Consider the following 23,669-nt stretch of genomic DNA (forward strand, 5'->3'; position numbering starts at 1 on the left):
GCAATTTGATTCATGAGGTAGCAGTTAATGTCTGCTCTTTGTTTACAAGTAAGAAACGACCAACTAAATCAAATGAAAGTTTTAAGGACATAAATAATGTGCGTTTGTACAATTATGCCTCTCTCTCCTCTCTTCGCTTTGAGTGAGGATTCTCTAATCTGTTGGAAACACCTTAAACTACACACCTCATGATCATGAAGATGCATAGTAGATGGCTGTAAGAAAATCAAGCTTATCAAATGGAAATAGTGAGCAAAGTCAAAATACCATCACCAAGTTGTTACAGTTCCTCAGTCCTCCCTCATATCTGGCTTTCTCTTGGCTTGCACAGCCAGCCGTGCATCCCTTTCCCGCTCGAACTCCCTGTAATCTGTTCGCTGCAAGAATGAAACTCTATCCAGATACTGGTTAGAACTCTTCTTATAAGCATCCAATTCATCTTCTAGTCCTTTATTTTCTTCTTTGAACTCTCCCCAATCCTTTTTAGTCTTGTCCAACACGCTCAGTTTTTGTTTCTTCTTAATTTGCTCGAGAACAGCATCAACAGCAGAAGGTGCACTAGCTTTGGTCTTTTCCAACGCCTCCTTTGAGTCAGCATCAACAAGCTTCTTAACTTCAATATCTTGCCCTGCAAAGTCTCGAACCTCCATAATCTGTAAAAGGATGGAATCACAGAACATGACAAAACATTCTTCACAATATCAACAAAACATGCAAAAGACAATACATTTATGACTGGATAACAACACAGTTTAAACATCTTTATAACCATGGTTCTCAAAAAAAAAATAGGGAGCACCAATACAAGTTGAATGGTCAGCACATATTAATGTTATTACCTCGACTTTTCCCTTTACTGATGCAGCAGCTGCACTATCCTTAACTGCCGCAAGCGCAGCAGCTGCAACCCTCTTGGCTTCGTCACTGGAGCTGTTATCAGTGGTGCTAGGTTCTTTCTTCGGCACATCTTGTTTCGGGGAGACTATCCCCTTTGGTGCCAGGCCAAGATAAGTCTTCCAATTCTAGGAAGCAAATATTAAAGATTAAACCAAACCAACTTTTAAGAACTCCTGAAATTGCCATTATTGATGGAAAGAAGAAAAAGTCCTTACAGAAGCCGACTTCTGTGTAGTTTTCACAGTTTTTTTTGTAGGCTTCTTTAACAAATCTTGCATTTCCTTCTTAGAGAGTCCCTTATTCATTTGCTCCCACATGGCATCAACCCGAGCATTTTTAGCTAGTATAAGAAAAATAAATAAATCACTACTCTTCCAGTCCCATTCAGCTTGCTGATACTTGCAGATATAGAATAAAAATATAATGTAGTAGATACTAAACTATACGATATTCTTACCAATAGTGGTCTCTGTGTTTGGAGTAGGCGCGGGATCAACATGCTCAATTGATTTGCCATGCTCTTCAATAGAAGTGCCTAAATCACAAGATTTAAACTTAAATTAACCATTACAAACACTAAAATCACACTGCAGCACCCAAAGTCTGGCTATATGATTAGTCTAACACTGCATAAATGACATAGAAATACCAAAAACCCTTCTTTTCTTTCTCTAAACATTGTTATGAAATGCACAAGAGATTTTGGTTAGTTTTATTCTAAAAATTCAGGTATATAGGAACACGGTAACGACCAAAACTAAATAACTGAGCCTGAAATCTAGAAACAATTCGTTATCAAACGATTGGGTACACAACCAATTGATTCCCACAGTTTTTCCGAGAAAACAAACAACCATGTTTAAAACTTAAAAAGAATCTTAAAAGGAAATAAGGAAGAAAATTTATTACAGAAAAATGAGTACCTAAAGGTGAAACTTGGACTCCATTGGAGGTGGCCATTGAAGCAGAGGAAAGTAGTGAAACGGAGCTTCGTCTGAGATTTTCTGGTTTTGGGTATTAGAGAGAGAGAAGAAAAGGCCGAGTTTACTTCAAACCGACCTTGAATGGACCCTATAAGGCCCAAAATGTCCTCTTCATATCTGAAACGGCGTCGTAACGTTCTCAACCTAATGAAACTTACAAGCCCTATTTGACTTACTTTCTATAAGCCATTTTTTAACTTTTAAAATTAAAAATAAATAAATAAATAAATAGTGGTATAAGTACTTAAAATTTCAAGTTTATAAGTGGTATAAACTCAATATTTATTTAAAAAATTTAAAATGGAATCTGTAGTGACAAAATTGGAAGAAAATTACAGTTTTATAAATATTAAGTACTTATGCCGCTAAAAATAAATATTGATTTCATGCCGCTTACAAATTTAAAAATTTAGGTACTTATGCCGTTATTTACTCTTAAAAAATCCTTTTAGGAATGTTTGGATAAAAAATTAAAAGTCCTTTTGAAAGAAGCTAAAATTTGTAGCTTTTCCTAAACAAACTTTTGAGAAATTATTTTTAACATTAAAATAATTTACATAATTCTTAATTTACTCACAAAAGATCTTTTTTTTAATAATATGCAAACACTTTGAAAGTCACTTTTCATTAAAAAAAATATCTTTATATAATAGTTATTAAAACAATAAAAATAAATCAAACCTTATACTTATCTTATACTTCTAGCTATAAACAAAAGTAGAAGCTTAGTCAAACAGGGTCTAAGCCTATGTAGGGGTTACATAAATCGATCAAATTCAATTACAACCGACTGTCAAATATTAAATATCAAATTATGAATGGATTATGGTGTTATTTACTAATATCTAATTGGATCGAATCAAAAATTGGAGAGGGTAATCTAATTTCTAATTGAAATAATTAGTATTTTTATTTAATTTAAATAAGTAATTAAATTTATATTGCTATACTTTAAAATATATATGTATACACAAAGATTAGGTTGAAAATTTAACTTTTTTTTATGTACTCGATCCAATAAATACTATCTAAAATATTAGATAAATCTAATCTGATTAAAAAATACTAAATTTAAAATATTAGATAAATACACAACTAATCCAATCAATATATATGTGTTTGGAGGTTGAAATTAATTTTTTAATTAAAAAATAGTAAAAAAAAATTGTCTTTGAGTTTTTTATTGAAACATGTCTTTTCATGCCTCATAATTTGTATTATTATGGATTTTGGAGGTTGAAGTTAATTTTTTAATTGAAAAAAACTAAATTTATGTTTTTTATTTTTGAAATTTAAAAATAAAAATGATTTTGTTTTATGTTTTTAAAATTAAAAAACACTTTAAAACCAAAAATTTTACTTTTACAAATTAAAAAAATAAAGTGTTACCATCACCTAAATGAACATCATTAAAATTAAAAAGCACCATCTCTTTTATGTTTTTTAGAATGAAAAAGAGGCATTACAACAAGATCATTTTCTATTGTCGTTTGTTCTGTTTGTTAATTGTAATATATTTTCTAATTTCTTTCATCAAGATCTGCAGTTGAATCCCTCATTTTTGTGATCTCCATTGGAGTTTCCCAATGAAATTTAGCTCTTTGCTTCTATTTATACTAGAAACTATGGAGTGTGAATGAGCTTTAACAAGCTTCTTATCTTCTTGTATAGATCTCTCTAAACTTATCTGCCTATATGCACCTCATTAAACAACATCTAAAACTAATCTGATTCAAGATTGTATCCACAAAATCATTATGTAAAACTCAATTCATTAAGCCTCCTTACCAATACAAACTTCGTTCGGATGTTTTCCCGTTCTTAAACCTAAGTAATTCGGAACCAATTTCGCAGACAGGTTTGTGTTTGTGTTTCAACTTTTCAACTCTAATTGATGGTAATCTTAAACCCGAGTTTTATATTTTCTTAATCCGAACACTCTTTTAAAAGTTTAACTCTACTCCTTTCAAGTCCAATTCACGTAACAAACACCCCATTAGTGACTATATCCACTCCCTAATAAATTTATATATTTAATCTTTTAGCACTACCTAACAATCAATCAAAAACCAAGGTTAATAATATGCATACTTTTTTCTCCTAAGAACTTTGAGAAACCATAGGAAGGAATTGGCTAAGCTACTTTGCATCGAAAATGTATGAACTTTTAATTTGACATAATAGTACAAAAAGATTGGATTTTTATTTAGTAAAATTAAAGCAAGACAACCAACAGAATGAAGCACAACTCAAATAGCTAGCATTCATATTCACCAAAAACACAAAAAAGGGATCAATATAACATTCACTTCCCATTATTGAATATCAAAAGTAATAAGAGCAAACATCATCAATACAACCACAAGATTTGGTTTTTTTCTTTTTCTTTGGGGGTTTAGGGAAGAAGTACTGTGGTGGGTTTGTAGTCAAAAACAACAACTTTGTCTAAATTTGAAAGGAAAACATTTGCAAATTCAACATGGGCAGGATGAGCTACATACTCAGCAACACCCTCTGTGTTCTCAAAGGTTGATTCAAATATGTGAGTGAACCCTTGATGCAGATTCTCAATGCTCACATCTTTTCCCCTGTAAAGTCAACCAAAACCACACAAAAAAATCAAAATCAAAATTTGGTCAACTCTTTTTTCTATTCCATGAGCTGATTTAGGATGTGGGTATTAAAAAAGTTTCAATCTTTAAGCAAGTAACTTTGGATCAGAGAGAGAAAGAGGAGAAACACAAACCAGTGGAAGGATTTCATGGATGGAATGAGATTGAGGAGATTGGCATAGCCCTTGATAAGTTGTTGAATCTGATCATCTGAAGTTCCCTCTTTGAACTTTGCTAACAACACATGCTTTACCACTCCTTTCGCTTCTTCCATTGCTCTCTCTCTCTCTCTACACTGTATATGAGTTTATAAAAATGGTTTATCGATTAATATTAACAACGAGCACTCCGGTCAACATCTATTTTTAAAAATATTTTTACAGAAATTTATTTTTAGAATTTTGTAGGGTTTTTTTTTTTTAATATTTTAAAGCAGTTTTTTATTTTGTATTTTTAAAAAAATTCACATAACAACTAACAACATAAATTTACATAAATTGTGACTAAAATTAACAACATAAATTTTTATATTTTAAAGAATAAATTTGTATATTTTAAAGAAGTTTTTTATTTTGTATTTTAGTCAAAACATAAATTGTGACTAAAATTTACATAAAAACTACCGAAATAATCAAAACTATAAATTTAAAAAATCAAAATAAATTTAAAAAATCATCCCAGAGAAATCACTCTTTAAACTCCTTTTTGTTAGGGGGCTTGACTATAATCTTATTATCTTTGGAATGAGTACCTAGATAATAAAAGTGACCCAAGCAATTCTTCTTAGCAAGGCATGCTTTTAAACTATAAGTGTAACGTCCCCACTTCAAGCGGGCCCTTACACCCACAGAATGAATGACTCTTATACACGAGTACGCCACTCTGGCTGCTTCATGGAATGAGGACTGGCCCTACAGACCAACACGAGTGTTTCCAGCGTGCTTTGTCCTCACTCGCACGCTTCCTGGAAAAACTTAAGCACGCTTAACTGTGGAGTTCTTTCAAGATGGGCTACCGAAAAACAAAATGCACATTGTTGATATAGGTAGTACCAATCAATCCATTTAAGCCATTTTCAACTCTGTAGTCCCATACCTACCCAGTCTCATAATCATCCCACTTGACCTTCCCCAGGCGGTGTGGGATTGCACAGCTTACCCAGTATTTCCCCTTACAGATCACGGGACTACTGACTGTCACAATAAGAACACAAAATTTTCAATAGTGTCGGGCATTCCCATCCCAAAATATGATATAGCATCTTCAAACATGCTAAGATCCTATATGTATTGGGGATGAGTTGAAAAGGCGCGATCCCGAGGTAGTTACAAAAATCCTTTATATATTAATTTAAAGGGAGAATGGCCCCATCTCTGATATGTTCAATGCTCCAAGCGCCTATCGCTGAAGAACCACTTGTGCTACAACCTCCCTCTCATTTTTCCATTTAACGAGTTGGGGGAAAACTACTGAACTCACCTGGTTTAATCGAACGACTTTGACAACCCTTCTTGTTCTTAATGTCGCATGACTTTAAGAAGGGGTCCATGTAGGAAGCGAGTGACCTAACCCTAGACTCAAATAATTGAGCCTTGGATTGAATAGAGGGGTTTTAGGGTAACTTAGACTTATTTTCTTTTGGAGGCATGATCTTAAAATCTAATTGACCTGAGAAAAAGCAACGGTAATTTTGGGTGAAAATAATGGCCTCGCTACTGGATACACAATTAAACTAAGGGGTTTTTGCCAAGCTGCATCTCGTAAGAAATAACGTTTTCCCTCAATAATCTCATCAATAAAACGTCTAGAGCAAACATAATTATCCTCTCGATCAAGTTTTTTGTTAAACAACCTAACTTTTTTATCATTAATTTCTAAAATTGTTTTTGGATGTTTAAGTCGTGATTTGAATAGAAAATCTAGTAATTTTAGGCTTTCCCATTCAAAAAACTTTGAAAATTCTAGTTTTGAACCAGAAATAGATAAGATGTTTATAAGAGATTTTGAAATTTTAGAAAATAATTAAATTCAAGGAAGGGGATTTCTAAAATTTAAACTATCTAATTACTTCATAACAAAATTCATATATGAATATTTAAAAGAAACAATGGAAAATAAAAAGAAAAAGAATGGAAAACGAAAGCTTACCAACTTCTGAGTTTATCTGATAACGCTAGTAGTTTCTCACGGGAAATCTCCGGTCCAGGGGTTCGGATATAACAAGAGTGTGATTAAGAAAAAATGGCGTTGATTACACAAAAAAAATAAGTCAATGATAAGCTGGGCATGCAAGAACTTTTTTAAAGCAGATAGATTTTTCTCTCTAGTTGTATATTTCGAATGAGGTAAAGAACAAGACAATGGTAAAAAACTCTTTTTATGTTGGAAAATAGAGAATCATTGATCAGGTTTCAAATTTAGATCAAGCAGCTAGAGTGCAATCATGATAATATGAAAGGATAGTTGAAAATCCCATTAGTTGAAAAGATGCATAGTTTAATGATGGGAATAAACTTTCTCGAGATGATGAAACTGCCAAAGAAAGTACTCATTGCTGAAAAAGAAATGACCAAAATATCCATTTGTAACTTTTGTAAAAAAAAACCCTTTTGGTTTCAGAAAGAGTTTTTTTGGGAGCAATTGTTATGCTCATATTTCGAACTATAAATATGGACATGTTACGTGGGTAATCGAATACAAAAATTAGGAGAAACTCGTTGCGTAATAAATGAATTGTCTTGGATGGATAATTAATAACGAGCAATATTAGCCTTGCATTGCACATTGGCAGTAAGACAACGAGATAAGCAACGCATGGCGAGATGGTAAAGATAAAAATATTTTCGGGTGTAACATATCGAAATTGTATTGCTGGAAAGGGTAGATAATGAGTTCTTTAAGAGCTTGAAACTCATTAACACACATACTCGTTAGTATGTTAAAAGATTAAGAGAAATAAGCAAAGTGCAACTTATTTCAAAATCTCAAAAGACTAAGTCTAAGAGTTGTTGTGAAAGGCTATAGCAAGAATAAACATTTTAACTAGCGTCTCGCAAAATGCTACTATAGCTATTCTTGAAGATTGTTGAGAGATGCAAGCAATACTTGGAACATGTTACCTCAACAACATTTTCTTAGATTGGAGCATGTGTCATCTAAAGAAAACATTAAGTACTAGTATGGGTATAAAATTCTACATATTTGTACTTAATTAAAAAGGGTTGGGCTGATGTTTTGTGAAAGTTATAACAAAGGGTGCAGCTTAATTAATTATAATAACTATTGATTGTAAACATAATTTGGGAAGTTGGGCTTGAGGTTGAGGGGCTCTTGGAGATGCTGATTTAGGGGAAATAAATTGCACTGAGCATATTGTGCCATTAATTGATCCACCAGCACTATAGCTACCATTGCCTCCACCACTGGCACAGCTGCACAAATTTAATAATTACAGCCTTTAGTTAGGTCACATTTATGAACCATATAATTAAAAAACAAAGAACTTTTGGATCATACTTTAATTATTTTCATGATGGAAAAAGAAGAAAAAGAAGTTAATGGCCACCAGTGGGCCTTATACTCTTGTACTAGGTGTGGTTTAATATCAAGAAATTCAAAGCAAAATTTGCATGCTTTTATCTCTCACGTGGTGACATGTGGTTCGAGATTTATATTTTTACTTAAATAGCATGTTTCTTTAGTATTTGGAGACTTATATATATGATTTAATTTAATAAGTTTTGAGAAAATATTAATTTGACACTTACTACAAAATATTTGCTTGGTTGTTGTATTTTGTTAAATGACAATTTAAATAAATAATGTGTAATATTTAAAACAAATATATGTTATAATGGATTAAATTAATACTGTGAGCTTAATTTTGTTCAAATAATTTTTCAGTACGACTAAATATGAAATCTTTCACTACTACAAAAATGGTTTTTTCTGACGTTTTTAAACAGTCATTTAAAGTATTCTCGTCGGTTTCTATAACTGTCGCCTATACGACCGTCGCAAACGGACAAAATAGGCGACGGTTAAAAACTATCACTAATGTGGACTTTATGACGGTTTAAAACTGTCGCCTATAACAAGGTATAGTCGACGCTTTTAGACTGTGCCCTATACTATAGGCGACAATTTTAAACCGTCGCCTATAGTATGCGCATGGTTTAAAACCATCGCCTATACCCTGTTATAGGTGACAGTTTTAAATCGTCGGGAATGTAAAAAAAATACAAATTTTTCTGCCATTAATCTGTATTTTTCCCTATTTTTTTCCTGCATTAGTTTTATAATTTTATCTAAATTAAAATAAAACAACTAATTAATTTTATTACAATAACAACTAATTTTAAAACACATAATTTATACAATAACAAAATAAATTTATATCATAAATAAAAAAGTATATAGATAAATATATTTATACCGAGCTCGGAGAGAGAGAGACGGACGGGAGGTGGTGGTGCTCCAACGTATGAGAGAGATAAAGGGACACCGACGGAAGGTGGTGGTGGTCCGACGTATGCGACGGAGAGGAGAGGGAGACCGTCGGGAGGAGGGGTGGGTGGAGATCGATGGACGAGAGAGACGAGAAGAAAGGGAGATCGAGAGAGGGAGGAAGACGACGAGAAAGGAGGGCAATGGTGCGGAGGCGTGTGTGGGGTTTTGGAGAGTTAAGATTTTCGTTTTAGGGTGTGGAAAATGGAGAAGAAATAGGTGAGCAAGTGGGAAATAGAAAAGAAGTAGGTGGACACATGAGATATATGGCGAGAAGTAGGTAACGATTTTTTATTGGGCCCTTATACCTGACGGTTTAAAACCGTCGCCTATAAGGGCCAAAAAAATTCACGAATTATAATTAAAATTGTCGCCTATTCCTGTAAAAACTGTCATAAACCGTCAGGAATACAAATTTTTCCCGACGGTTTTAAACAGTAACTTAATTTTTGTAGCGACAGTCTCCTAAAAAAACATTTTTAGGACCATCTCGAATTCTGACTTTTGTAATAGTATTTGTTGAATGTAAATCTGAAATTACTGTTAGAAAATTGAACTCATGGCATGAATTTTTGCTAAAAACTTATTAGACTAAAATTGATGTGAAAATACCAATTTGATTCATCTTGTAAATTATAGAATCCAAATTATCATTTAATGCATTGCATAGTGTTAATGTGCTAAATAACAATAACACAATTAATACTCATAATTAATTAATTAATCATATTATATATATATAGATTAGTGAAGGTACCTCTAGAGACAACACATGGATCATGTCGACCGCGAGTGATCAACTCTGTCTCTGTTTTATCTCGTGTCACTGTAAGTTGTTTTTTCTGAACATATATGAAGATGATCATGATCAACCATTATTTTATACTTGCCACAATTGAATTTTTTTGAATATTAATTTACTGAAATTAATAAAAAATAACACTAGTAGTACTAATGTTAATGATTTGATGAGATTTCTTTGAATCTAATAATGATTTTGATTTATGAGACTTACAGCAATAGTAGCAGTTGGCTTGACAGCAACTCTCATGTTTATGATTTCTCCATTGGATACTCCTCCCTACTTATACAATGTAATTTTAATACAAATATTAGGTTTCTTCTTATTATTATTATTGAATTTTAGTTACCTGTATTCCACCTGATCGATTTGTCTTTGTTCTGATTCTATTATGTTCATCCACAAAGAACTCGTCATTATGTTCACTTCCAGTCAAATATGTGCCTGTTATGAATACCATTTCCAAACAATTAACTACTCTCAATACTTAAAAACAAAAAGGCAAACCCATGTACTTAAAAAATTGTCCTTTTCTACCTTAATTAGTTACCATATCACATGTGCGTAACTAAGGCCTGTTTGACATTATTTTTTGTTTTTTGTTTTCAAAATTGTGTTTTTTAGAAATAAAAACAAAAAATAGTTTTTAAAATTTTCAAAACACAATACGTGTTTGGTTAATGTTTCCTAAAATAGTTTTTTTTTATTTTTTTATTTTTTTTTAAATTTCAGAAAATAGCCAATTCAAATTTAATACTATATGACCTTGATATGAACCCGACCCGACCCAAATCGGTGACTTCGACTCAAACCCACAACTCGACTCGAATCCTAGATCCTGGACCCAAACCCAGACTTTGGATCAACCCGGATTCCGACCTTGGCTTCAGTCCAAACTCAAACCTAGACTGGACAAAAAAAGATGAGAGATAAAGCAATTGCAGAAAAATAAGGAGAGAGAAAGTGAAGAGAGGGAAAATAATGTAAGATAACGAAGAAAAAAAAATTGGCAAAAAATTAATTGTTTTTTAAAAAGAGAAGACAACATTTTTGTTGTTGTCAAAATTCTTGTTTTTTGAAAATAATTTTCTAGAAATATGGCGAAGTACCCTTAATTGTTCTCAAAAAAATAATTTTCTGTTTCTATTCTTAAAAACAAAAAAATAATTTTTTAATTATAATCTCAAACATGCACTAACACATCTTAATAATCTTAATAATTACCCGCAAAGCCGCTTCCAATTTCAAATCCCTTTGTTGATGGTATGGACATGAGAGCTTTAGCAAGCTCAGCTTCAAGTTTGTCAAAAACAGGTGACCCAAGCCCCTAAATATTACAAAATTTAACACATTTAAATTAAGGTTTTCAAAGTTATCTAACTATAATCTATATCATTTAGTAAGATTTTTTATATTCAATCACAAAATCAATTATGAGAAATTTAGAAGTAATTTTGTAAATAATTGTCATAATGTAAAATTAATAATACATAGTATGTTTAAAACAAATAATAATCATATGTATGGACGCAATTATAGTAATTCTACCCATCTAAAGTGTTTAAAATAAATTGAAACATTTTAAAGAGAAATAAAACTAATAATTTAACATGTTAACATAGTACAATGTATTAAATTAGCTAAACAAACATATTTAACTTATTCTTATTGGTAGTTAGTTACAACAAATTCCAAAAGTCATCAATTACCAAGTAGTTAATGACCTTAACATAGAAATACACTAATTTCAATTATTACATCAAAATAGATTATCGTCAAAGCCATTTGGCTAAAATTTGTGAATAAGTTGGCAAGAAAAGAAAATTCAAATTGAAATTTCTTGCCCGAATTAGGCCTCGAGCCTAATTGACCTCTAGATGTGAGTCTAGTTTGTCTTAGTCGAGGCCTATAATGTCCTATAAACAATGCCCGAAAAACAAATGAGGGAAAAAAGTGTCTTACTTACTTGTGGACAATTCCTAACAAAGCACGAAACCACACCTCCAATTGAATCTCCTCTCTCTCGAACATATTCAATGGCAGAAATCATCTTCTCAGCATATTCAGAATTGGGACACCGAGCAATATTGCTCTCTATCTGCTTATATAATTTACAATTTTATTTATTAACATTAATTTCATAAGGATATAGTTTAAAAGAGAAGCATGTACAAAATAATTATAATAAAAATATTGAAATCATACTATTTATGTGTTCATAATATTTTTTGAGAGTTACACATGAAAAAACATGTTTTACTTAAGAGTTTTTATATGTAACATGTTAGTAACTTTTCTAAAATATTTTTATTTTAGATAATCGTCCATAATTAAATTAATAACGTAATATATATATATATATTTTTTTTGCAAATATGCGAGGATGGAGACCGAAATAGGAGGATTAAACTAATTACAACAGAAGGAGCACTCCTCGCTTATTACCCGTACCAATAAATTTATTTTTAGAGAGTGAACTAGGCAATGTTAATGTGTTCTTATTAATTGTCATAATATTACTCAATAGTACTAACCTGATCAAGTGTCATAGTCTGGTGATCAACCAATTCCATTGGAAGCACAATGTTGCCAACTTGTGAAACATAACCAAGAACCTAATAATAACCATGCCAATTAAATTAAACATGATAATTAATGATGAGTTTACTTGGTGAAAATATTATAATGTAGCAATCTTTATCATCATTTTATGTTTAATTCAAAAATCTATTTTATATTTTAGAAATATTGTTTAAGAAAAAAAGAAATAATAATTGTATTTCATGAAATTAACATATACCTCAATTCCTGAAAATTGCTTGAGAATTTTCTTGGCAACTGCTCCAGCAGCAACTCTCCCCACAGTTTCTCTTCCTGAAGCTCTGCCACCCCCCTTCAAATTCAATTAATACATTTTGTTGTTAATTAATTGGTAAATTAAATACATAAAAAGTATATATAATATTTATGTTCAAGTTATTTACAATAAAAATGTTTAAATTGTGTTTGCACTTAAGTATTTAAGTTTATTTTTGATAACAAAAATATCTAAGATTATATTTTAATTACACTGTTACTTGCCCTTAACTTTATTGTTAGGCTCTGACGTAACATAATACTTTAAATAAATATTGTAGCAAAAATATTTATTTTGTGTCAAAAGTTATACTTGAGTACCTAAGTATGGTTCAGGGCCGGTCCTAGAATAAGACGGGCTAAGCTCGTGCTTAGGACTCACCCATCATAAGGGCTGAAATAAAAAAATTAAAAAAAATCTTTTAAAAAATTTTAAAAATTCTTATGATAAGAGCGCGCTGTTTTTTTTCCTAAGGCCTATTTAACTTCAGGAGCAGCCCTAACATGGTTATCAATCGAGACGAGCTCAAATGGTATGGAAGGGGTTGTATCATATCATAAGTATAAAGTACCTAAGAGTACATTAAGATACTAAAAAAAGTATTTAAATGCAATTTTTAGCATAATTTAAGTATCTTTGCCACAAATGTATTTTGTATCGATTTGTCACATCAATACCTAACTACAAAGTTTTTTTGATATTCGGAGAGAGGGGATTCGAATTTGGGGGATCTTCTCATTGTGAGGAGAAGTGTGAAACTACTAAGCTATACCTATCATCACATACCTAACCACAAAGTTGATGACAAGTAATTACAATGTAATTAAAAGTTAATGTTAGATACTTTGTCTCTAAAAAATTAACTTAGAGTAACTTTTAGTACAATTTAAGTATTTTATCCATTATAACATATCTTGATATTTATTTACCTGAACAGATCTAATTCCATACTTCATATCATATGTTGCATCTGCATGTGAAGGCCTATAAGCTACCATCATCTCAGTGTAATCCTGAATAAGAACACATAATTAATTAAGATTAAAAAAAATTTCTAATAACCAACATCATAATTAAATGGATTATCCATTTCAATTCAATTATCAATCCTATATATTAATCCAAAAGATTCAACAAACAATGAAAAACCAACCAGCAGAAATGAGTTTTAGATAAATAACTAATCTAAGGGAAAATAGTTCTTAACGTGTGAACAAATAATAAATAACGATCGCAAACATGAAAGAACACAAAGATTTATACTGATTCAGATAGCTTCATTTTACATGTCTATTTTCGAGTTGTTCAAAAAAGAAAAACATGTCCGTTTCCGAGCAGCATGTGCAACTTTATTCGATCACCAAAACAAGAACATTCAAACACTTCTACCCCTTTGACAAGAACCATGTTTTCAATATTTAGCTTTTCTTTTAAAGAAAGATAATTAAATGTTATAATAAATGAATTAAATACATCTATTCTTATAAGTTGATAGCTGGTTTAAGGCTTAATTAGTACTAATAACTAAAAGGGCTTTTTTCATAAATGTACGACAAAAACAAAATAATTACAAAAAATGTGCAAAAAAAATTATTTTAAAAACTTATATATTTTGAAAACTTATTACATCAAATCATACATTTTAATCATTAAATAATAAACTATGTTTATTAAAACTCAAAATAAACAATTTCGTAAAATTAATTAAACAGTTTTATAAAAATAAACAAGTTAATTTTTTTTTATTAAAAAATAAATATTTATTATCTATTTTAGTATGAATTATTATAATTTAATAAGATTTTTTTTAATAAAATACAATATCAAAATTATAAACATTAGTGTATATAAATATAAATCAATACTTAAAATTACTAAAAATAAACATGACACATAGAGTGATATAATAAACATATCTGAATATTATTATTTTGTTTATTAAATTAGTATGTTTAATAAATAGAAAACAAAATAAACATATATATACAAAGTATTTTAATTATTAGTATGTTTATTATAATTGTAAACATAAAAACAGACATAGACATTTTATACTATACTAAAATAATATATATTTTTTTTCTATTGTTTCTATATATTGATTATTTTCTAATGAATTAGTAAACGAATTTTCTATTGAAGTATAATTCTTACATCAAAAAATAAATAAACAAACATAACTTTATAAACTCCAAAAATTATTTAACTAGAAAAAATAAACATGACATAATAAACAAAGAAAAATATAAAGATAAACAATTTTTTTTATATATATATTATTTATTTTCTAAAAAATAAACATAACACACTCTGATATAATAAACTTATGTGAATATTATTATTTTGTTTATTAAATTAGTATGTTTAATTAATAGAAAATAAAATAAACACATATATAAAATATTTTATATTATTATTGGTATGTTTTTTATTATAATTGTAAACATAAAAATAAACATAGCCAATATTACCATATATATAATAATCAATAATTATTACCATATATATATTATAAAAGAAATTGAATTTTTTTTTTAATTATATATAAAAATGTATGAGAAAATAATAATAAGTTTTTTTGCACATATTTTGTAATTAATTAAAATAATGTATACAAAATTGTAAAATGCCCTAACTAAAAGGGAAATTTACATAATTGCTATTTTTGATAAATTTTTTACACTTTTACTTTAATTTTTATTTTACATTTTTATAGTGTTCGTAAAAACAACACCAAAATAACAAGCAAATCACATGAAAATAACATTCAAACAACATAAAAAATAATGTACAAATAACGAAAAACCAACAATAAAATAACAAAAAATACAACATAAAAATATATTAAAAGATTATAATTCATGTAAATAAAATCTAAAAGACTATAAAAAAAAGAATTAAAATTTCGTACAACTATATTTTTATCATTTTTTTATTGTTTTTGTGTTATTTTAAATTAATCCCTAACTAAAAATGGAGGCAAAAAATAATAAAACTTGAAGGAATAGGCACCACATTTTACTTACTTGTTCTCTTGGATCAATGTTAGGTATGAATATATTAATGGGTGTTCCAGTAGTCATTCCTGCATTATTGCATTATATAAAATATCACAATTATATTATTAGTTTCATTATTTAGATCATTAAGCTATATAGCTAATTAATTATATATTAAAATTGATCTCTAACCTTCATAAACTCCGGAAAGTATTTTGCACTTGTCAGTTTCTTTCCTAGGAGATACAACTTGGCTTTGATCTGGCCTCCTAAAACAAATTAATACATATACATGTTAAGAAAAAAAATCATAATTAGTTAATTATTTTATGAGTTAGTGTTAAATGTTAATGTAACGTTTAGAGAGTTTCAGGTTTTTTCGTTAGAGTATTTATGCAACTATTATACCTCCTAGTTATTAGGTGTGTAGATGGATGGCGTTTTGGATCTGATCCGGCTATGATCTGACCTGATCCAGATCATGTAATGATCCGTCGTCCCACCCCACTAGATTAGATACTCACATCAGATCAAATCTGACCTGACTTATTCAGATCGGATCATTTTCGACCTGACTTATTCGGATTAGATCATTTTCGACCCGACTTATTCAGATTGGATCTGATTTGACCCCTTTTTTTTTTTAAGAATTTTAATTTAATTTATATCATTTGTATTAGTATTATTTAATACAATATTATGTTTGGTATTGACTTGTATTAATAAATTGTGTAAAGTTATAATATATTCAATAAACTCAACCCTAACACCTACTACGGGTCGGGTTCGGGTTTGGGGTTCGATCCCGGGTCTAGGTCAGAGTTTGGCTCTCGGGTCCAAGTCCGGTCTGGGTCCCTAACACCGGGTCGCGTTCGGGTCCCTAACATCAACTACGGGTTCGGGTCCAAGTCTAGGCTCGGGTCTGGGTCTAGATCTGGGTCCCGCTTTTGGGTCTTGGGTCTGGGTCCAGGTTCGGGTCTTGGGTCCGAGTTCGGGTTCGGGTCATGGTTCTGAGTTTGGGTCTAGGGTCCAGGTCTGGGTCTGGGTTTGGATTCAGGTCTGGGTTCGGGTGTTCGGATCTAGGCCTAGGTCTTGGGTTTGGGTCTGGGTTCGGTCCGGGTCCGAGGTAAGAGTCTTGATTTAATTTTTTTGGATCATATCAGATCCAATCCGAAAAAAATTAGGCGGGACAGAACGAATTTGATCCAAGATCCAATAAGTATCCGAATATTTCGGATCAGAGCTCCGACCCACTCCAACTAAATAGATCTTTTTAACATGCTTACCTCCTATCAAGATCAGCTTGCAAATCAGCTTGGGAAAGAGGCTGCCTAGGCGGTACTCCATCAATTACACAACCAACACCTCCGCCATGAGATTCACCATATGTTGTAACCCGAAAATGACTTCCCATACTGCTCCCTCCTGCTTTCACCTCTGTAGGTTCAATTATTATCAGTATATTAATAATAACTGTTAATTAGATAGATTAGCTATAAATACATTTTGGGTAAATACCATTTTGGACCCTCTGTTTTGCAAAAGTTACCAATTGGACCCTGTGTTTTGTTAAATGACAAAATGGACCCTGTATTTTCTAAAATAGTACAAATAGGACCCTGAATTGATTTTTTGTCAAAATAAAGTTTAATTATAATCCGATCTAAAAGTGCTATGACAAAACTGTTTACATTTTTTGTATTTGTTCGTATTAAGCATTGTCTTCAGGTTGGTTGTATTAAAAAAAAAGTTGTCAAAAATTAAGCTCAGGGTCCTATTTTTACTATTTTAGAAAATACAGGGTCCATTTTGTCATTTAACAAAACACAAGGTCCAATTGGTAACTTTTACAAAACAGAAGGTCCAAAATAGTATTTACCCATACATTTATGATAGATTCTGATGTGAGCGCCAAACTTAAACCAAAGGCTTTCTCTTCATTTTTTTATTCTTATATTTTTCATTAAAAAGAAATGAAGAGAGGCTTTACTTAGCTAAGTGATGATATTAATGTGTTTCAATTATTGTAACATATAATGATTATTATTATTTTTTTTCAAAAAATATAGGACTAAACGGTGCGAGAAATATGAAGATATTATAAAATTATAATATCTTCATAGGGATAAAATAATAATCAAGTTAATAATATATTAAAGTAAGGAAAATTGTCCAAATAAAAATGTTCAGATCAAATTACTAATATATTATAAAATTTCATAAAAATTCATGCATGACAGCTAAACATACTATCACAAAATAAATAAAAATTAAATCGGGCCTTATAGAGGTGGGGAGTATCGTCTCCATCCCTAACACGTTTAACATTCAAGAATGAATAATTATCACTATCTTTCTTTCGCTCTCTATTTAGGCAGGAAATTCCCATCCCAGTAAGGGCAAGTAACAAGTATAGGTATCAGGATAACTGAAAAGGAATTGTTAAAAGAAATCAACAATAATGCCTACTAATAGTATCTTATTCTAGTTGATTTATTGTGTCCAATATCAGGAGTCGTCAATTTTTCATCATTTGGTCAGTTGTACATTTGTAAAAGCCTCAGTCTAGTGTCATTGTAGGAAGTGTGGTGGGAGGTGATTTTCATGGTTGGTTTGGTCAGATTTTGCAGTAGTATTCTTTTGGTGTGAGAGAAGAAGCTGCGATTGTGATTCTACAATGAGAGTGATTCTATCAGCTAGAGTGGTCATTAATCAATGGTAAGCTGCTTAATTAAAGAAAAATGGGTCCTTGTTTATTCTTATGGAATGAGTGATAGAGTAATACATAAACCGATGTTGAAAAACATTAAGGAAAAGTTGATGGATCAATCTTTGATTCAAAAGGTTGGTATGGGGCTGATGGGGTGGCTCGAGATTGTTCAAGGCGTTTTTTGGAGGCTTATTTTGCTATGCGTTGGCTGAGATTTTCAGTATCAAAGAGGTTTTAAATTGGATCAAACGAAAGGAGTGGGTAGATGTTCAGCTGGAGATCGTTTGTCTAGTGGCTATTATTAGCAAATTTCAAGTCTATCAAACTATGTATGTTTTGTTAAAACGTTATATAAATAAATAAGGTCGCACATTGTGATTGTACTGTTTCTATCCAATTCGTATCTTTAGTGTGATAATTAGGGGTGTGCATAAATCAATCTAATCCAATGACAACCGACCAATCTAATTATAACTGACCGCCAAAGATTGGATGTCCAATTGTGATTGGATTGGATCGAATTGGATGTTATTTTAAAAGATCCAATTAAATTGGATCGGATGTTGGATGGAGTGTCCAAAAATCCAATACATCCAACATCCAATCGAACTTCTTAATAATTTCATTTAGTTTGAATGAGTAATTTGATTTTATATTGTTATACATAATTATTCAAAAAAAAAAATATATTGTTATACATAAAAAAATATATGTATATATGAAAATTAATATTAAAATTTTACTTTTCTTTTTGGATTGGCTTGGATCCATCTAATCCAATAAATACTGGATCTAAAATATTAGATAGATCTGATCCGATTCAAAAAATACTAGGTTTAAAATATTTGATAAATCTAAATTACTGTAATAGATATACATGAAATACATTCAACGAGTATTTTTTTTTTGAAGGAAACATTCAATGGGTATAACCGAACCAATCCAACATCCAACGGATGCTGGATCGATTGGATGAATGAAATGAATTGGATCAGATCAAATGGTAAAATTTAGTGAAAATTACATGAAATATGGGATTTCATAACAAAGTTAGAAAAATATGGCATTTTTAAGTTTGCCACTCTTCTATGGCATTTTTTTACATTTAAGATTTTTTATGGTATTTGATATGCCATATTTTTATAAACTTATTATCCAATCCCATATTTTATGTTTTTGTTTTTAGCTTAATTAGTTTTATTTATTTTTTAATTTATTTTACACTTACATTTTAGGGTTTCTTTTTATTTGAAAATTTTACACCAAAATATTACATTTTTTTTTCAAACATTACATTTTTAATTTGACAAGAACATTTTATTTTTATACTTTTATTAATTTTTTTTTCTTTTTTACTTATTGAAACTTCAAAAAGTTTTTTTTTGTCTTTTTTATATATTTTTTAGTCAATTTTGGCTCTCTTTTTTCTTTTCAACTTTTAATGTCAGTTGCTACTTTTTTTTTCTTTCTTTCGCTTATCTCTCTCTATTGTTTTTTTTTTTAATTTCTTTTTGTGTCTCTCTTTTTTTTTTTTTAATTTTTTTTCTCAACTTAATTTTTTTCTCGTAATATATATAATAAGTGTACATTTTTTTATTTTATTTTTTTTTACAAAAATTAAACTTGTTTTTTATTTAAACTACTATTTGTTTTTTTTTTTTTGTTAAAAACTAATTATTCCATTAAAAACAGCAGAAAAAAAAAACCAGTTTCATCAACATCATCCTGAAAAAAAAAACAATATAAAAAATTATAATCTAAAAAAAATCCAAACTTTAAAAACTAGTTTCATCAACATTGAAAGAAACCAATAATTTCATTTAAAGAATACAAAAAATAGTTTCATCAACAAGATAATGAAAAAAATTACAATCTAAAGACGATACTAACTTTAAAAACCAGTTTCATCAATATTAAAAGAAACGAATTATTTCATTAAAAGAGGCAAAAAAAAAAAAAATAGTTTCATCAATAACATAATAAAAAATACACAATGCCTAATAACTAAACTTTTACAAATTAACGATACTAAATTTAAAAACCAGTTTCGAACATATAAATTTTATATCAATACCTAATAATCAAACTTCTAACTTCATTCTTTATTTTGACATTTAATTTTTTATTTGTTTGCTCAAAAATTAGAGTTAATTTAAACATACAATATGCAGCAAATATAACAAAGAGAATCATAAATTAAAATGAAAGAGAAAAAAAAAAGAAACAAAGAAAATTAAAGAGACAAAAGTGCAATAAAAACCATAAAAGAATAACAAAAAAAAACAGTGGAATGTGAGAAACCAGTTAGTAAAACAACCAAAATAAAAACAAACAAATAAAAACCAGTTTCTTGAAATAAATTAATAAAAAATTGAATAAAATTCAATTATGAACAAAAATAAAAAAAAAATAGTTATAAAAACTAGTTACTTAAAAAAACCAGTTATGAAAATAATAAAATAATATGTGTGTCAGAAACTGATTAATTAAAATAAAATAAAAATTGTTGTTCAAATATCATACAATAAGAAAACTGGTTTTATACAAACTAAAAAATAAATAATAATATCATAAAAATTGAGCAACCCTATTAAAGAACAGTTAAAATCTGTGAAACTAGTTTCGACATGTGAAACCAGTTTTGACGTTATAAAAAATCATAACAAAATACAAATGTTAATAATAAAGTTAATTGAAACTAGTTTCATCAGACAATCAAATAAAATCATACACACACAAATATACAAAAAAAAAAAAAAAAAAATACTAATTACAAATATAATCAAAACAACACATAATGCCTACCAATAATTTAATAACAAAATATAAATGTAAGTTTCCAACCTAGAAAAAAAATAATAAAAAAGTAACTTGAAAAAAATTCTAATAACATAATGAAACTATTTTTTTTTATTCTTTTAATGAAATTAATAGTTTCTTTCAATGTTGATGAAACTGATTTTTAAAGTTTATATTATCTTTAGATTATAATTTTTTATATTGTTTTTTCTTCAGGATGATGTTGATGAAACTGGTTTTTTTTTTTTCTGCTTTTAATGAAATAATTAGTTTTTAACAAAAAAAACAAAGAAAAAAAAATAGTAGTTTAAATAAAAAAAAACAAGTTTAATTTCTGTAAAAAAAAATAATATCTATAGTTGAGATCATTTTTTTATTTATTTTAGTATTTTATTTTTTTAAAAAAGAAATAATAAATAAAAAGAAACACAAATTTAAAGTTTTTTATGGCATTCCTCAAGACTTTTTCCCATATTTGTAAGTTTTTTAAAAAAATGTCATATTTAGGGTAATTAAGTTTTTATGCCATATATATCAAAACTTATCTTTATTTTTCCATATTTTTGTAAATAGCCCTAAAATTTAACATCTAATATGTAATTGGATCGGATCTGAATAAACCTACAAATATTAAATGTGGTACAGATCACTTACTGTCTATTTTAATGACTGGAGCAAATTGATGAAAAAATATGGGCCATCAATATTTGGTAAGTAGGGTAAACTGATTAAGTGATAGAGATGTTTCACTAAAATGATCATGTGTGACTTTTTCTTTAAATATAATACAAACGAAAAACAATAATTGAAACTTGTATGTTAAATTACCTCCTTAACCTTAACAATTAATTAAACCTTAACAATTAATTAAGGCACTGAGCATGCAATCATACATATTTTAACTTAATAAATAAAGCTTAGTTATTTAATTATAATGTTTAGTCTACAATGGCTACATGATTTGTAATTATATTGAGTTAGATATTTTGATGGTGATTAATAAGGATTGAATACCGAAACTCATAAGTGTTTTACCACCTTGATCACTAATAACTTTTATAAAATGAAGATTTAAGATAACTAGAAAAGTTAAAATATACCATAAACTATGGTACAATATTATTAACTATTTTTCTAACTAAATGATCGATGTAAATCGCAATATATAGTTACACTTACCAATATAAGACTTAATTAAGAGAGAATAATTAATAATGATGAGAAAGAAAGAGTATACTCACGGAGCTTCTTTGGTTGAAAATTAGATTTGAGAGTGAGAGCAGAGATTGGGAGAGGTTGTTGTGTATTACTATTACCCCAAAATGGGTTTGACAAAAGAGATGAAGTGGCCACTACTGTGTTCAAGCTCGCCATAGCTATATAGTACCTACAATACACTATACCATATAATATGTATAGAGAGAGAGAGAGAGGAGGTAGGTATCAGACAGGCCATGTAATTAATGGTCAGGATGAGAGACAAGACAACTACTGTCAATTCATTCATTATTGGTAAGACCAAAGTTCTGACATTTATATAAATAAATTAATTAAAAATAATAAAAAAATTAAAACTTTTTTTTCTAAAGCTTTTTACCCTGAATAGGAAAATTTGCAGTAAAAGTTTCCAAAAAGTTCAGTTTGATACTGATAAATCCCCAACTTTCAAAAATAGCGGTAATAGTCCCCAATGTCATATATTTTATTTGTCCGTTAGTCCTAATTTTAACTGAACTGTTTACTTTTTTAAAATTGTCACGTGTCGAAATATTATTGGTCTAAATTATTATTTTAATTTTAAAAAATAAATAATTTTAAAATAATTTTTTTTTTTTCTTTTCTTTATTTTTTCTTTTTCTTTCTTTTCTTCTTCCTTTTTCGTCTTCTTCTTCTTCTCATGCCAGAAACCCAACCCCAAGCCAGCACCACCACCATTAACCCCCTTCGACCACCGTCCACGGTCCCCTGCCATTCAACCTAGCCCTTCGACTAGTTCCCAATCGACCTAGAGCCCTTCAATTCTTCTTCGTCTTCTTCGTCTTTTTTTTCTTCTTCTTCACACGAAACCCCACCCACCATCACTGTCATGCACATCTGAGAGGGAGAAAAGGAGAAAGACAGAGAGGCAAGGGCTCGAGGGTGGAAGGTCAGAGTTTGGGTTTCAATTTTTTTGGGTTCATTTCGAGCTTGGAGGACCGAGAATGGCCAGCATCGAGCTTGGGCGTGGCTGTTCGACGAGAAGAGAGAAAGACGAGAAAAATAGAGAGAGATGGAGGGTGAGCTCAATTTTCTAGGTTCATTTAGATGATGAATGCGTGTTGGTAAAAGTTAGGGTTTTTTTAAATTTTAGGTTTTTATTTTATTTTAAAAAAATTATTTTGGGTTGATTTTTGGTGGCAGATGGAGTGGGGTTAGGGCTGGCCAGAGTTAGCAGTCGGGATGTGGTTGTGGTTGGGGTCGTGGTGGTGCTCCGTTCACACTTTGTGCGCTGGTTGGGTTCATGA

The 23,669-nt window shown here is 29.6% G+C and overlaps 3 protein-coding genes across 4 annotated transcripts; all 3 read right to left on the bottom strand.

The window, feature by feature from the left end:
- On the bottom strand, positions 1-2,015 carry LOC115723425 (uncharacterized). The gene is made up of 5 exons (XM_030652912.2): positions 1,821-2,015; positions 1,355-1,432; positions 1,113-1,237; positions 840-1,022; positions 1-653 (listed from the first exon to the last, which is right to left on the bottom strand). Exons 1-5 carry the CDS (start codon positions 1,855-1,857, stop codon positions 291-293), a joined length of 786 nt encoding a protein of 261 aa, XP_030508772.2. The 5' UTR covers positions 1,858-2,015; the 3' UTR covers positions 1-290.
- Positions 2,016-4,120: 2,105 nt separating this feature from the next.
- Positions 4,121-4,826, bottom strand: LOC115723434 (stress-response A/B barrel domain-containing protein HS1). The gene is made up of 2 exons (XM_030652922.2): positions 4,627-4,826; positions 4,121-4,468 (listed from the first exon to the last, which is right to left on the bottom strand). The coding sequence occupies exons 1-2, from the start codon at positions 4,764-4,766 to the stop codon at positions 4,276-4,278; spliced, it is 333 nt and encodes a 110-aa protein (XP_030508782.1). The 5' UTR covers positions 4,767-4,826; the 3' UTR covers positions 4,121-4,275.
- A 2,506-nt stretch (positions 4,827-7,332) lies between these two features.
- Positions 7,333-23,669, bottom strand: LOC115723415 (chorismate synthase, chloroplastic). Of its 2 annotated transcripts, none has more exons than XM_030652900.2 (13): positions 22,407-23,669; positions 16,943-17,093; positions 15,849-15,925; positions 15,684-15,742; positions 13,587-13,670; positions 12,601-12,693; positions 12,335-12,415; positions 11,767-11,898; positions 11,025-11,127; positions 10,150-10,244; positions 10,014-10,079; positions 9,756-9,840; positions 7,333-7,923 (listed from the first exon to the last, which is right to left on the bottom strand). In XM_030652900.2, exons 1-13 carry the CDS (start codon positions 22,537-22,539, stop codon positions 7,772-7,774), a joined length of 1,311 nt encoding a protein of 436 aa, XP_030508760.2. In that variant the 5' UTR covers positions 22,540-23,669; the 3' UTR covers positions 7,333-7,771. The 2 variants fall into 2 exon arrangements, with proteins under 2 accessions (XP_030508760.2, XP_060960495.1); XM_061104512.1 differs by lacking the exon at positions 22,407-23,669 and adding an exon at positions 17,647-17,665.

The sequence above is a fragment of the Cannabis sativa genome, chromosome 9, assembly GCF_029168945.1.
Source record: "Cannabis sativa cultivar Pink pepper isolate KNU-18-1 chromosome 9, ASM2916894v1, whole genome shotgun sequence".
Taxonomy (NCBI): Eukaryota; Viridiplantae; Streptophyta; class Magnoliopsida; order Rosales; family Cannabaceae; genus Cannabis; species Cannabis sativa.

Coding starts and splice junctions, on each gene's coding strand:
- LOC115723415 (XM_030652900.2), bottom strand. CDS start 22,539: ATGGCGAGCTTGAACACAGTAGTGGCCACTTCATCTCTTTTGTCAAAC. Junction 12,416..12,600: donor AGCAATTTTCAGGAATTGAG/GTATATGTTAAT, acceptor GGTTATTATTAG/GTTCTTGGTTATGTTTCACA. Junction 11,128..11,766: donor TTGTTAGGAATTGTCCACAA/GTAAGTAAGACA, acceptor TGTAATATTTAG/GGGCTTGGGTCACCTGTTTT.
- LOC115723425 (XM_030652912.2), bottom strand. CDS start 1,857: ATGGCCACCTCCAATGGAGTCCAAGTTTCACCTTTAG. Junction 1,433..1,820: donor AGTCCAAGTTTCACCTTTAG/GTACTCATTTTT, acceptor CTTGTGATTTAG/GCACTTCTATTGAAGAGCAT. Junction 1,238..1,354: donor AAACACAGAGACCACTATTG/GTAAGAATATCG, acceptor TTCTTATACTAG/CTAAAAATGCTCGGGTTGAT.
- LOC115723434 (XM_030652922.2), bottom strand. CDS start 4,766: ATGGAAGAAGCGAAAGGAGTGGTAAAGCATGTGTTGTTAGCAAAGTTC. Junction 4,469..4,626: donor TCCATGAAATCCTTCCACTG/GTTTGTGTTTCT, acceptor TTGACTTTACAG/GGGAAAAGATGTGAGCATTG.